At 40.9% G+C, this 13,233-nt stretch overlaps 1 protein-coding gene across 2 annotated transcripts in view; it reads left to right on the top strand.

Annotated features, from left to right (window-relative positions):
* C5 (complement C5) overlaps positions 1-12,911 on the top strand; it is a 149,154-nt gene extending 136,243 nt beyond the window's left edge. The window contains exons 38-42 of one of the 2 annotated variants that reach the window (XR_004540904.1): positions 2,417-2,506; positions 8,656-8,739; positions 9,294-9,432; positions 10,158-10,522; positions 11,554-12,911. Coding sequence is in view for 1 of the 2 variants with exons in the window: in XM_033961430.1 (XP_033817321.1) it covers positions 2,417-2,506; positions 8,656-8,739; positions 9,294-9,432; positions 10,158-10,293 (449 nt within the window). In the remaining variant the exon portion in view is untranslated. Of the gene's footprint in view, positions 1-2,416; positions 2,507-8,655; positions 8,740-9,293; positions 9,433-10,157; positions 10,646-11,553 lie in introns of those variants that run through there. The other variant, XM_033961430.1, reaches the window with a different exon arrangement.
* The last annotated feature ends 322 nt before the right edge of the window (positions 12,912-13,233 follow it).

The following is a 13,233-nucleotide window of genomic DNA, read 5'->3' as shown; positions in this document are numbered from 1 at the left end:
TAATGCCTCCATTGAGCAGGCGTTAGTTTTTTTGCCGGCCGCGGGAGTTAGCGCGTGATGAAATGTCTGACGCGCTAACCCCAGTAGCACGGCTTGATAAAAGGACCCCATAGAGTTCCTATGAGCGTCGAGAGCTGCGTGGAGCATTCAGCGCGACTCCCTGCGCTAATAACCACTATCATGGTTAAGTAAAAGGGGGGGGGGGTGTTATTTGTTAAGCAAATGCCACCTGAAAATGCTTCGACCCCCCCCCCCCCTCAAGCTATGATTAGGAAAGAGGTTTAGAAATACACAAATTCTTCTTATTATGAAACAATGTTAATGAAATTACATTTTCCTGTATGTCTGGTTAACGGGCAGAGAATTTGAATTTTTAGAACATCATTTAAAGAATATTTAAGATTAAAATATTGTTGCAAATTATATCCTTTTCAAATTAGGCTACATTTCACATGATATTATTGTTCAAGGTCTTCTAAAGCCCTGAAACTCATTGCTAATCCTGATTTACAACAGACTTACTCTAAAGAGGTATTGAAACCTGCAGAGCATGTTGCAGTTCTGAGCTTTGATGCTCTGAGATCTCTTTCTGCTGCCCATGCCTGATGATCTGACACTCATTCTCCAGTCTTATGAGGGGCTTTCAATAATTTATCTACCTCAGCAGGAAAGAAAAGAGTTTTTAAAAAATTTTGTTTTATTTTTCAATATAGTGCCCTGAGAGCCCCATACATTTCATCCACTTTTCCTGCAATGACTTTAACCCCTTTGAAAAGAATTCTTCTGTTTAACCTTCAAACCAGGACATCACCGTTTGCTTGATGTCTTCATCACTTAAAAACCGCTGTCCATGGAGAGATTTCTCCAAAACTCAAAACAAAAAATAATCCGAAGGAGCCAAGTCATGACTGTAGGGTAGATCAGGGATAGGCAATTCCGGTCCTCGAGAGCCACAGGCAGGTCAGGTTTTCAGGATATCCACAATAAATATGCATGGTAAACCAATCAATATACATATAGAACACACAACATATAAAGCTTCCACTATGTCAAAGATCTACCTCTTACAAAAAACAGAAGAAGCTAACTCATATATGAATTTAATATATAAAGTCTATTTATTAAATATTTCCCCCTACTTCCATAAATACTTTTTTATATTTTATAAATATGCTTGTTTCCCCACTCTTACAACCATATGCATATACAATAAATATGCATGAGATATATTTGCATCTCAAGGAGGCAGTGCATGCAAATCCATCTCATATATATTCATTGTGGATATCCTGAAAACCTGACCTATCTGTGGCTCTTGAGGACCGGAATTGCCTACTCCTGGTGTAGATGATTCAGCTGCTGAAGCCCACATTCTCATACGGCAGCCTGTGATTATCATGACATGTGCACCTGCACATTGTCGTGAAGAAGCAGCATGCCTACTGTGCGTTTTCCTCATCTTTTCTCCTTGATTGACTTCCACAAAGCAATCATTGTGTTGGTGTAACTCTCCCTGGTTATAGTTGTCTTGTGTGGCATGAACGTCAGAAACAAAAGTCCTTCATCCCAGAAGATAATTGCCATCACTTTACCTGCAGATTTTTCTGTCTTGAACTTTATTTGGAGTGGGGGATAACTTGTTCTTCCACTGCATTGACTCCATTTCAGACTCAGGATCTCTGTGATACATCCAAGTTTCATCTCCAGTCATCAAATGATGAAAAAAATTCACTTGGTCTTCACGGAGCATCTCCAAGTTCTCCTGACAGCACTGGAGCCTCATGACCTTCTGACATAGCGTCAGCATTCTTGGAACCTATCTTGCGCTAACCTTGTTCACACCCAACTTTTCATGAATTATTTTCCAAACTGTATCTGCCGAGATGCCCATTTCTTCAGCTATTTGGGAAACCTTAATTCATCTGGCTGACAAAATTAAATACTTGACTTTCTTGCACATTTTGGTGGACGTTTCTTCCACAGGTAGTTCAGTGTGAGGGTCATCTTCAATGGACTCTCTATCCCACTGAAACTGCTTGCTTTAAAATTATACTTTGCAGGATAAAGGGGCAGACTCACCATAAACTGCAGTCATGTGTTCATGGATCTCCTTTGGCTTTTTCCCTTCTTTTTGTGAGAATTTTTATCACTGAATGGTGCTCAGTTTCTTACTGGATTCACACAACGACTCTCCTGACATCCTGTCTCTTGGAATGTTAGATTCACAATGAGCTGCAACTGTGCATTAGTAACCTTGAGACACGTCACAACATGCACAGACTTGCTTCAACATGCTTGCTATTTTTTTTTCACACTCGGGTAGATAAATTATTTAATGCCCCTCGTATGATGTTGCCTGCCCAATCAAATCTTGTTTTGGCCTCTGCTAACTATTGTTAATCCTCTCCAAATGCAGTGGAATGCAGCAAGATGCAAAACTCAATGGACTTGTCCATAACTGCAGATGAAAGACGGGATAAAGCTTGCCTGAAGGATACAGCATATGGTAAAATGATAATGAGTAATCCTAAAAATATGATGCTTGTCAATTATATTCAGAAAACAGGAACATAAAAGCAACGTTTCTCATTCATGCCTTTCAATTCTGATTTTCAAAGACAGGGTTGGTCAGGTTTGCCCCTTAGGGCAATCATTTAAAGTTTAAATTATTGGCAGACCGGTGTGGAATCTATTAATGCAAATGTATATTTAGGGCTCCTTTTACGAAGCCATGTTAGCGGCTTTATCGCACGCACCTTTTTAGTGTGCGCTAACCCCCGTGCCAGCCGAAAAACTACCGCCTGCTCAAGAGGAGGCGATAGCGGCTAGTGCGGCCAGCAAATTAGCGCCCGCTATTACGCGCATTAAACCGCTAACGCAGCTTTGTAAAAGGAGCCCTTAGTATTGATTATAGTTTGTACATCCCATAATTTTACTATTGTAAGCCACTTTGAAATTTGATAAGTAGGATAACAAATTTTAATAAAACTCGAAACTTGAGTTTCCTGTTAACATTTGATGGCCAACAGTGCATACTTTTCACCTGTAAAATATTTTTATTTACTTACCCCCTCCTTTACCAACGCGTAGTGTGGGTTTTAACGCCGGCAGCGGTGGTAGCTGCTCCGATGCTCATAGAATTCCTATGAGCCTCGGAGCAGTTACCTCCGCTGCCGGCGCTAAAACCCGCACTACGCGTTAGTATAGGAGGGGGTTATTTATTTATTTAAAACTTCTTATACTGCTCATTCACGGAATTCTAGGCGGTTTAGACATTTCAACATACATAATCAAAATACCATCAAGGACATAAAACGTTAGCCCCCACCCTTTTCCCCACAAAAGTAGAACTGAAACTCCATCATGTCTTCCCAGCCAGGATTATATTATTGAATTTCACTGTTCACCAAAAACCTGTCGAAAGAGCAAAGTCTTTAAATAGAGTCACAGTTCGCATCTCTCTGTCTCCAAAGCAATGAATTCCATAGCTCGACTCAGAACGTAAAAGACTGAGGCATGATATTGATCTAATGGAACCACCTGTTGCGAAGGAACTTCCAGTGGCATTTGATTGCTTGATCTTAATGCACGAGGCGGTTGATCTATGTGCAATTTTGAGGCAGTAACAGCTGAAACTTGCTTTGTCACAACTTTGAAAAACAGTGTGTAAAATTTTAAATTTGATTCTAAAATTCGCAGGCAACCACTGCAAATGTCTCAAGGTAGGAGTAGTACGCTCGTACTGATTAAACTAAACTAAACTAAACCTTAAGTTTGTATACCGCATCATCTCCACAGAAGTGGCCTACCAATATTCTTGCCACAGAATTCTGGGCAACTTGTAATGCCTGGAATGGATTCTTAGACACACCCATCGGCAAACTGTTAAAATAGTCAAAAGCTGAGTAATAACACTGTCCCCCTGTTTTATTAAGGTGCACTAACCGATTAGCGCACGCTAAACGCTAATGCGTCCTTAGACTAACATGCACGCAGGAACTTTGAAGCGTTTAGCTCAAGCTGAAGCATATTCCCCTGACGAAGCTTAATACAGTATAGCGAAACAGAGGCCCTGTCGGGAGTTTGTTGTAGGGGGTCCGTTGAAGAGTATCATTTGGACCTAGATATACTCGGCCCTTTGTTAATACCTCTTTTCTGCACCCTGCTTACATACCTTGTGGAAGAAATTCCTGCTGCAGATAAGTTTTTGTTCATTTCTTTACTTTGAGCTTTGTGAGGATGATGTTATGTAGCTATTATGTGGTGAAGTTTTTAAGAGTCGTTATGCTACTTCTCTGAACAATATTTTTACCCAAGTAAAGAATTATTATATAAAGTGGAGTTTTTCTAGACCAAGGATGTGTCTGCATCTTCAAACTTCTTTTTGAAGTTGTCTTGTCTGGAGGATTGAGTTTTTTCATTAAATCCAACGTGACACTGAGGTCTTTTCTCCACTTTTTAGATTATACCTGTGGCATTCTTTCTCATCTTATGTTTTTCCTGAATGTATTATATTGTTGATGAGATAGACCTTCCATGTCCTCAGCACTACTTCTTTTCCCCATGAGGAAAATTAGCAGCAAAGAAAGGCCTGTTGGCAAGAGTAAACATCCATTAACCTACGGTAAATCTCTTTTAAAATTAGCTCTTTACGTGCCTGGGTGCCCAGATCATGAAGCTTGGTTTCACTTGTGTTTCTGGAGGAGTTGATAATGCCAAGGTCTGGAATAATTTTTGAAAATTTAGGTCCCTTTTATCAGGCCATGTTAGGGTTTTTTTTTAAATCGCCAGCTGCTGCGGTAAAAGCTGCGACACTCACAGGAATTCCTAATGGGGCTTCATAAAAGGGGGCCTTAATCAAAGAAGACTCAGGTCTTTCCTTCCACCATTCTGTATAAATTCAGATGCTGCGGATGGGCAGATTGGCTGGGCCATGTGGTCTTTATCTGCCGTCAGATTTCTATGCAGCTTATAGTCAGTTTATTAAGGTGCACCATTATATTCCTATGGGCATCTTAGCATTTAGTGCGCACTAATTTTTAACGCGTGCTAAATTAGTTAAAGGACCCCAAAATAATTTATATAATCCTGAAGATATTTAGTAACTATAATTAGATCAATAAAAACATACAATAAAATGCAAATCATCACAAACAAGGAAATACGGTAAAACAATCAATAATTCCCAACGTAATATCCCTCTTCCCGCTTTAACTTTCTACAGTAAAGATAATTTTATTATTACTTCTTAAATTTGATCATATTCATGTATATGCCTACTGTGCAACGCCCATTTATATATCAACACTGTAAGCTCAGACAACAGGTGGCTGTAAAGTTTCTTAAACTTTGTTGTATCCATAGCTATTCTTATATTTATAGCAGTGGTCTCAAACTCAAACCCTTTGCAGGGCCGCATTTTGGATTTGTAGATACTTGGAGGGCCTCAGAAAAAAATAGTTAATGTCTTATTAAAGAAATGACAATTTTGCATGAGGTAAAACTCTTTATAGTTTATAAATTTTTCCTTTTGGCTAAGTCTTAATAATAATATTGTCATTGATAGCTAAAGAGACATATGATCAAGAAACTGATTTATTTTACTTTTGTGATTATGATAAACATACTGAGGGCCTCAAAATAGTACCTGGGGGCCGCGAGTTTGAGACCACTGATTTATAGGAAGCTGATTCTACAACATTATGTCTGCGATTGAAAATGTGCTGTCTTCCTGTCAATTTTCAAATAGCCTGGGGAATTCTAAACTCTGCTGGAACCATTAGTATGCGAACCCTCCTTAAATCATTGAAAGAATCGACTTGCTCTGTTTCTCTTCCAGAATGCAAGTAGAAAGTACATGTGCCGACAGCATCCACATAACTTACACCTGCTGTTTGGAGGCAGAGGAGGAGAAAATAGTGCAGCTACGTAAATTGACTTTTCAACTGTACAGCCCTAGTTATACAGCCTTCCTTCTCCCCCTCCCACTAAACAAATAGCAGGTGCAAAGTACATGGTTGCTTTTTCTGCCTTCACCAACCAATAGATATCCCACAAGATACCTCTTTCTCATTTGAGCAAGGACTGTTTCCTTTGTGACTCTATATAGCACTGCATATGTCTGGTAGTGCTCTAGAAATAATTAATAATAATAGTATGCCATAATTATTCATGCCTATAGTTTTAGCCATTTGAGGTAAACCTGGGTCTCTATATCATATTTCTAGAAGTAAGAGTCAGGGAATGGGCTTTTTGACTGGGATCTGCTGGGTTCTTCCAAATGACATAGATTGGCCACATTTGGAGATAGGACACAGGGCTCAGTGGACTAATGGTCATTTCACCTGGGTAAACTGTGATTTATGCCTTTGAAAATCACCCTCATTTTGTCTTCATGCAAAATAGAGAATGACACAGGGACAAATGTTCCCCCCCATCCCCGCGGAAACACATTTTCCCGTCCCGTCCTCGTGAGTTCTTTTCCTGTCCCTGTCCCATTCCTGCAAGCTCCATCCTCATCTGCATAAGCCTCGAACACTTTAAAATCATAAGTGTTCGTGGCTTGTGTGGTTAAGGCAGAGCTGACAGGGACAGCGACAAAACCTGCAGCGACAGGACGGGGAAATTGAGTTCCTGCGGGGACAGGGACAAATTTGGGTGTCAGGTCAAAAGCGAGCCGGGACAAAGGCGTGCCCAGACAATTGAGCGCAGTGCGCGCCGCCGCACCACTCTAAATTACTGTTTTTAGGGCTCCGACGGGGGTGTGTGTGGGGGGAACCCCCCCCACTTTACTTAATAGACATCACGCCGCGTTGTGGGGGCATTGTGGGGGGTTGTAACCCCTCACATTTTACTGAAAACTTCACTTTTTCCCTGTTTTTAGGGAAAAAGTTCAGTTTACAGTAAAATGTGGAGGGTTACAACCCCCCAAACCCCCCCTAACGCCGGCGCGATGTCTATTAAGTAAACTGGGGGGGTTCCCCAATAAAAACCCGTCGGAGCCCCTAAAAACTGTAATTTAGAGCGGCGCGGCAGCGCGCGCTGCGCTCAATTGTCAGCGCACGCTGTCTTTCGCGCCGTTGTCTATGAACCCAAATTTGTCCCCATGTCATTCTCTAATGCAAAATCAGTATTTCCTTCAAAAACAACTTTTAAAGTGGTGGCCATATTCTGGTGAAACAGACATGACAAAGGCAGGTGGCACCTTATAGACTAACCAATTCACGGAGGCATGAGTCCACTTTGTCAGATGCCACTCTGGTCCTTGAAAACTCATGCCTCACTAAACCCCCCTTTTACTAAACCATAGTGCGTTTTGACGGTAACAGTTCAGACGCTCATAGAATTCCTATACGCGTCGGAGCTGTTACTGCCACGGCCGGCGCTAAAAACTGCGCTATGCTTTTGTAAAAGGGGGAGGGGGTTAAATTAGGTGCCACCTGTCATTTTTGTTACACCAGGCTAATATAGCCACCCCTTTGAAAGTTGTTCTTTCAAATGCTATTATTAGAGTTATAAAGAGACCATCACAAACTGCATCAACCAGCCCAGATGGTCCTTTGCAAACCTATATTTTATTTTTTGGCTAATATTTCTACATGCACTGCAAATTTTGGGCATTTTATTAGAAAGAGAAGATATGAAAAGCACTCATTTATTGTATATGTTTAAGGAGGTGGCTTAGAAATGCTTTATATAATCCTAGCAAATTAGCTCATGTCAACTGTTTGATTTACGCTGGTACAAAAAAAATCATTGTTCTGTGTAAGGATCTTCAGATTGCTGTGAGTGTAACATAACACCTAATGGCTGCAATCCTCATTAGTATCCAACATCACAGTGTTATGAACAATATCTCAAGATTTACTTCAATTTAAAGTGCAAAGTATAAACTTAGCTTAATCATACTGCTCCAGCATTACCTCGTTCCCCCTCTTTCTCTCCGATAAAACTTGTGGGAATTGTTATATAATCCTAGGCCATGCAAATAGGAAGCATATTTCAAGTTTCAAGTTCATTAAATTTTGATTTTACGCAATATCCAATATTTCAATGCGTATTACATAATTGTAATGTACAATAAAAGCCAGGGATGACAAATACAAATGAGACAAAATTATACAGACTAATCATTATGTTCTATTAATACAAACTGAAACAAGTAGGTAAAAGGCAGAAATACAATTTATAAAATTAATTTAAAAAACAAACAAACAACATTTAAGGTTTGTACATAAGGATAGGGTCAATTTAGAAAAAATATGAAGAAAATTAATTGATAGAAAAAGCTTCAATTATTTTAAAATGATTCAAGGAAAGAGGTAATGTTAGGAATAATTAATCAGTTTAAAAGTAGATAATTTTTAATATGAAGAATGTATAAAGATCCAGATTAATATTAATGATCTTTTGAAAGAAGAGAAAAAAAAAGAGGACCAAGATTAAAAAGCACTTATAGTTTCCATATTTGGTATAAGCTATGTAGAAACATCTGCGAGTTTCGTATCTTTCCTAAAATGTCCCTCTTGTTCCACCCCAGAGGTGGCTACATGTGTAATTGGACATCTATTAGAAAGTTGTACTGTACCTCAGCTCAAGGTATTCTGATTATTTTCCAGTCTAACTTCCTTATGTGATCACATATCCTCTTTCCAGCCTACAAGATTAGGATCATGTCTTCTGTTGAAGATGGAAGTTTTGTGAAGTACAGTGCAACTATTCAAGATATCTACAAGAAAGGTAAAAACTCACAGTTCACTCAGGAAAATGGGATGGGAGTTAAGGCCAATTTAAGCAAGTGATAATGAACCAGGCTTCCAGGATGCAAGTGTTCAGCTTTTATTGAGAGGTAGCTGACTGTGGAATGGAGGCTGACTGAATTTCAGTTTTGGTGTTGGATTTGGCACCAAACCAAAACTATTTCCCCCACTCTGTTTTACCCGGGCCTACCTTAGGAAGCTCTGGTGGTCTACAAGCCTCCAAAAAGGGAGCCCAAGGAGGCCTCAATGATGAGACAATCAAGGCATAACAAAGGAGTCGTAAGGATGAGATGTCAATAATTCAGCCACGGATGTAAAGTTCAAAGTTCACTTTATTGATAGTAGCACTGACAGTACACTCGACACTGACAGTATTTCGGCATCTATGCCTTTGTCAAGAGTCTCAATGCCTGGTAGTTCTATCATATAAATAGAGCATTCAATGCAGATCAGATTTAGAAGGAACAGGAAAATATCTGGTGTCCAATTATTGAAAAGAACTTCCTTCTAAATCCATCCTTTGTCTTCTGTTAGGAGAAAGCTTTGTGAAAACAAACACAGAAGTAATTTTTATTAAAAAGAGAAGCTGCTCGGACCTCGAGCTGAATGACGGAAATCAATATCTGATTATGGGCAAAGATGGTCTCCAGATCCAAGTCCTCTTCTCCTTCCGGTGAGTGCTTTTTTTTCCTGAAGTTTAAAGAGATCAGTCCTGAAGAATTGATCAGCTAGAGCAGGGTCTGTGGGTGCCAGCATTAGTGCATTGGTTGGGATTTGAAGACCACCGAGGCAGAAAGGAATGAGTTATCTTCTTATTTCAATTTTATTCATTGTAAACAGATTCTTCACCGACTAACATTACTGGAAAAAAGCACATTAGTCATTTGCGTAGCAGGAAGACATTTTTGGAAATAACGACTGCTTATAGATCAGTGTTCTTGACCTAGTCTTCGGTGTACATCCACCAATCAAGATTTCAGGATAGCCACAGTGAATATGTACGAGATAAATTTGCATGCACTTCTTCCTTGTTATGCAAATCTGTGACTGGCTGGGTGTGCCTCAAGGACTGGGTTGAGAAGTCCTGGTATGGATCAGTCCTCCTTGATTTTTTTTTTTTTAATATAGTACTCTAATATTGGGATTCTGGTTCTTCATGTTGCCATGGGGATGGAATTCCTGCGCTATCGTCACTGTGAGGACCCATAGGCAGCCATAGTCCTGCAGTAAGTCTTGCAGAAATAAATAGTTTTCTTGTAGCATCAATGTATTTGGGGTTGGCCATTTCCAGCAGTCCCTGAGCATGACATTTATTTTCTCTTTTTAAAGGCTTTCCTCTGGAGTAAGGGATTTCATTGCTGGCATCACAGTTCAGTAATACTACTTTCTTTTTCATAGGTATGAGTATCCTTTAGATTCCATGACCTGGATTGAATGGTGGCCCACAGAAGCAGACTGTGATACCGAAACATGTAAAACTTTTGTAAACGCTCTGGATGAGTTTTCCGAAAGCATCCTCCTCTTTGGCTGTTAGAGGACCCAGAGAGGTCTGCTGAAGATAATCAAAGCTTTTCAGTTCATGGATTGCTTCCACAATGTTTTTATCAGCAACCAGCATTTTTAATGTTTATTTTTCTTCAGGAATGCATTTTCTATACTCTTCTCCCAATTATTATAAGATAATTATGATAGATTATGCAGTAAACACTGCAGATGGCAGGGTAGACCTTGAGAGAAGTATGCAAAGATGCAAAGAAAATATTTACAGTGGTGCCTCGCATAACGGACGCCTCGCACAGCGAACGCTGCGCACAACGAACTTCAGGTCTTGCTTCCCACAACGAACTTCGTTTCACACAACGAAGTCGCCCGAGCTGCATCCTTAACTGCCCTCTCTCCGCCTGGCTCCCTGTGCAGTGGCGCTACATATTTTAAACCCCCCTGCCGCCGCTGCTGCATATTTTTAAGCCTCTGCCGCCACCGCATATTTTTAAACCTCCCCCCGCCGCCACATATTTTTTTAAAAAAGCCACCACTGCTGCAACTTTAATCTCACCCGCTCACTCGTAACTGGTGGTCTAGCAAATTTCCCAGCCAGAAGCGCAGAGATCAAGAGCAAGCCTTCTGTGCTACTGCCTGGGCCTGCGCTGATCTCTGAATGGCTGCAGTCAGCTCTCGCGGGACTCACAAGAACTAACTGCAGCCATTCGGAGATCGGCATGGGCCCACACAGGCGTGCAGAGGAATTGCTCCTGATCTCTGCGCTTCTGGCCTGTACGCCACTGGCTGGGAAAGATGGGAGGAATTAAAAAAGGTACCGAGGGGGGATGATTAAAAAGGTACTGGGGAGTATGTGGGGGGTGATTATAATACACAGCAAGGATCAACAAAACCCCTGTCTCCCCTCCCCTTCACATATATCCCCTCTACTATCAAGAAAATTGAATAAGCCAAATTATTATAGAATGCTACACAGAAATATCATGCTAACAGAATACCACAGTCACACATAGCAGGAATAGGGTTAGGGTAGTGCAACTAGGGCAACTGTCCCCCCTGGTCAAAGAGAGCCGTAAGCCTCTGCCTGGACTTTGCAGTCCCCAGTTGTGTCTAACACCAGCTCTAACAAGATAAATTTATCTTTTTTTATGTCATCTTAGCATATTTTATGCTACAGAACAAATTATTTTTTTTAACATGTATTGTTATGGGAAAATGCGTTTCACATAACGAACTTTTCGCATAACAAACTTGCTCCTGGAACCAATTAAGTTCGTTGTGTGAGGCACCACTGTAGATGTATTTCATCATGCAGAGAACATTAAGGAAAATAACCTGACGTAACTATGCACAAAATTATTGTACTTAAAAAGAAAATTCTATTCTCTTGCATCCTGCCATCCTTCCTTTTTTTCCCCAGATGAGATGCCCAGGTGGTTCAATGCATCATCTCTTGACTCAATGGCTGGTGGGGCTCTTCCTCCTCAGCACTGTTTATTGGCTAGCCGGACCACCCATAGTTCTGACATTTGTCGTCCTTTCTTCGTTCCCCAAGCCTGAGCACATCCAGGCATTCAGGCTCAACAGATTGTTTGTCTACATATACACTACTTTCACTGCCTGAGCCATGAAGCTCACCCGATTACTGTGTGTATGAAACCTGAGGCTGAAGGAACAACCCCAAAGTGAAGGAACATCCTCAGGGCAGTCATATCAATGAATCTGAAACATAGAAACATGACGGCAGATAAAGGCCAAATGGCTCATCCAGTCTGCCCATCCACAGACTTTAGCTGCCATGTTTTAAAAATTGTATGAGTGACATGGAGGGGCTGGGGGAGGGGGAGAAATGCTGGGAAAGCAGTCAAAAAATGCACCTTAGAAACTAGGACTGTTCCTTTGGGAGCCTCTGTTATTAAACTCTGCTAGATCAGACATCTAATAGAGATTTTAAAAAAAGGTCATTTAATCCTCCATTGCCTCAGGCAGAAGCTTAGATTGTCAGCCCTCCAGGGGCAGGGACTGCTGAGTGTATCTGAATGTAACTGATCTGGAACTAAATGAAAAAAGTGTGAGCCAAATACAAGTGAAAAAAAAAAAAACCTCAGCAAACCAAAAATATCTTGTAGCAAATTTACTCTACAGAAGCAGAATAGCATTGCACAAAAGTTCTTAAAAAACATTAAAACCCCTGTTTTTGCAGTGTCCCTCCAAGCAAATGCTGGAAGTTTCCAGAGCAGACAAGGCTGTAGCAAATATCTTCAGTTACCATCAGTACAGGGCTTTATCGTCTTTTCAAACCCACTTCCTTGTTAAACCCACGCAGATATCTGGTAGGACTCGGTTCCCTGAATCTGTGTAAGAATATTTTGTATAATGCTCCTGCCTTCAGAACAGAGACCGCTTTTCATACTGCCGAAGCATGTAAAAGCTTTTAGTGAGAGTCTCCTTCAAGACCAGATCATTACGGGTCTTCATTATCTGATCCTTTCCTAGCCTCCAGAGCTCTGTGAGAAAACAATGAATATCCGAGAAGCCAAATTCTCTATTTCTCTAATGTGCTTTGCTTTAGAGCTGGACCAGTCAGGATGGAGATGGACATGGAATGGGGGATAAAGCAGCAGAGAATAAAAGAGCTAATGCTGTAAATGACATGGCTGTGTTTCCTTTATTTTCCAATGGAAAAATAATAAACAATGGGACTGATACCAAGCAATTTTCCCATAAACACAATATGAGGGAAAAAAACCCTTAAGTCAGTGTCTCTCAAACTTTCTCGAGCCAGGGCACACTAAAGGTAGTGGCCACAGCTTGAGGCACCCAGAAGTGTGTGGACGTCGCCATGATGACATCACGCATGTGTGTGACATCATCATGTCGATATTCACGCATGTGTGTGCAGAGGCCCTCCAGATGGGCTCTGAGACGCCAGTAGGGGGTGCCAGCAGGGAAGAAGGCCGGAGAGAAGGAGAGG

Source organism: Geotrypetes seraphini, chromosome 10, assembly GCF_902459505.1.
Source record: "Geotrypetes seraphini chromosome 10, aGeoSer1.1, whole genome shotgun sequence".
In the NCBI taxonomy this organism is placed as follows: domain Eukaryota; kingdom Metazoa; phylum Chordata; class Amphibia; order Gymnophiona; family Dermophiidae; genus Geotrypetes; species Geotrypetes seraphini.
This window is presented reverse-complemented; position numbering and strand designations above follow the sequence as displayed.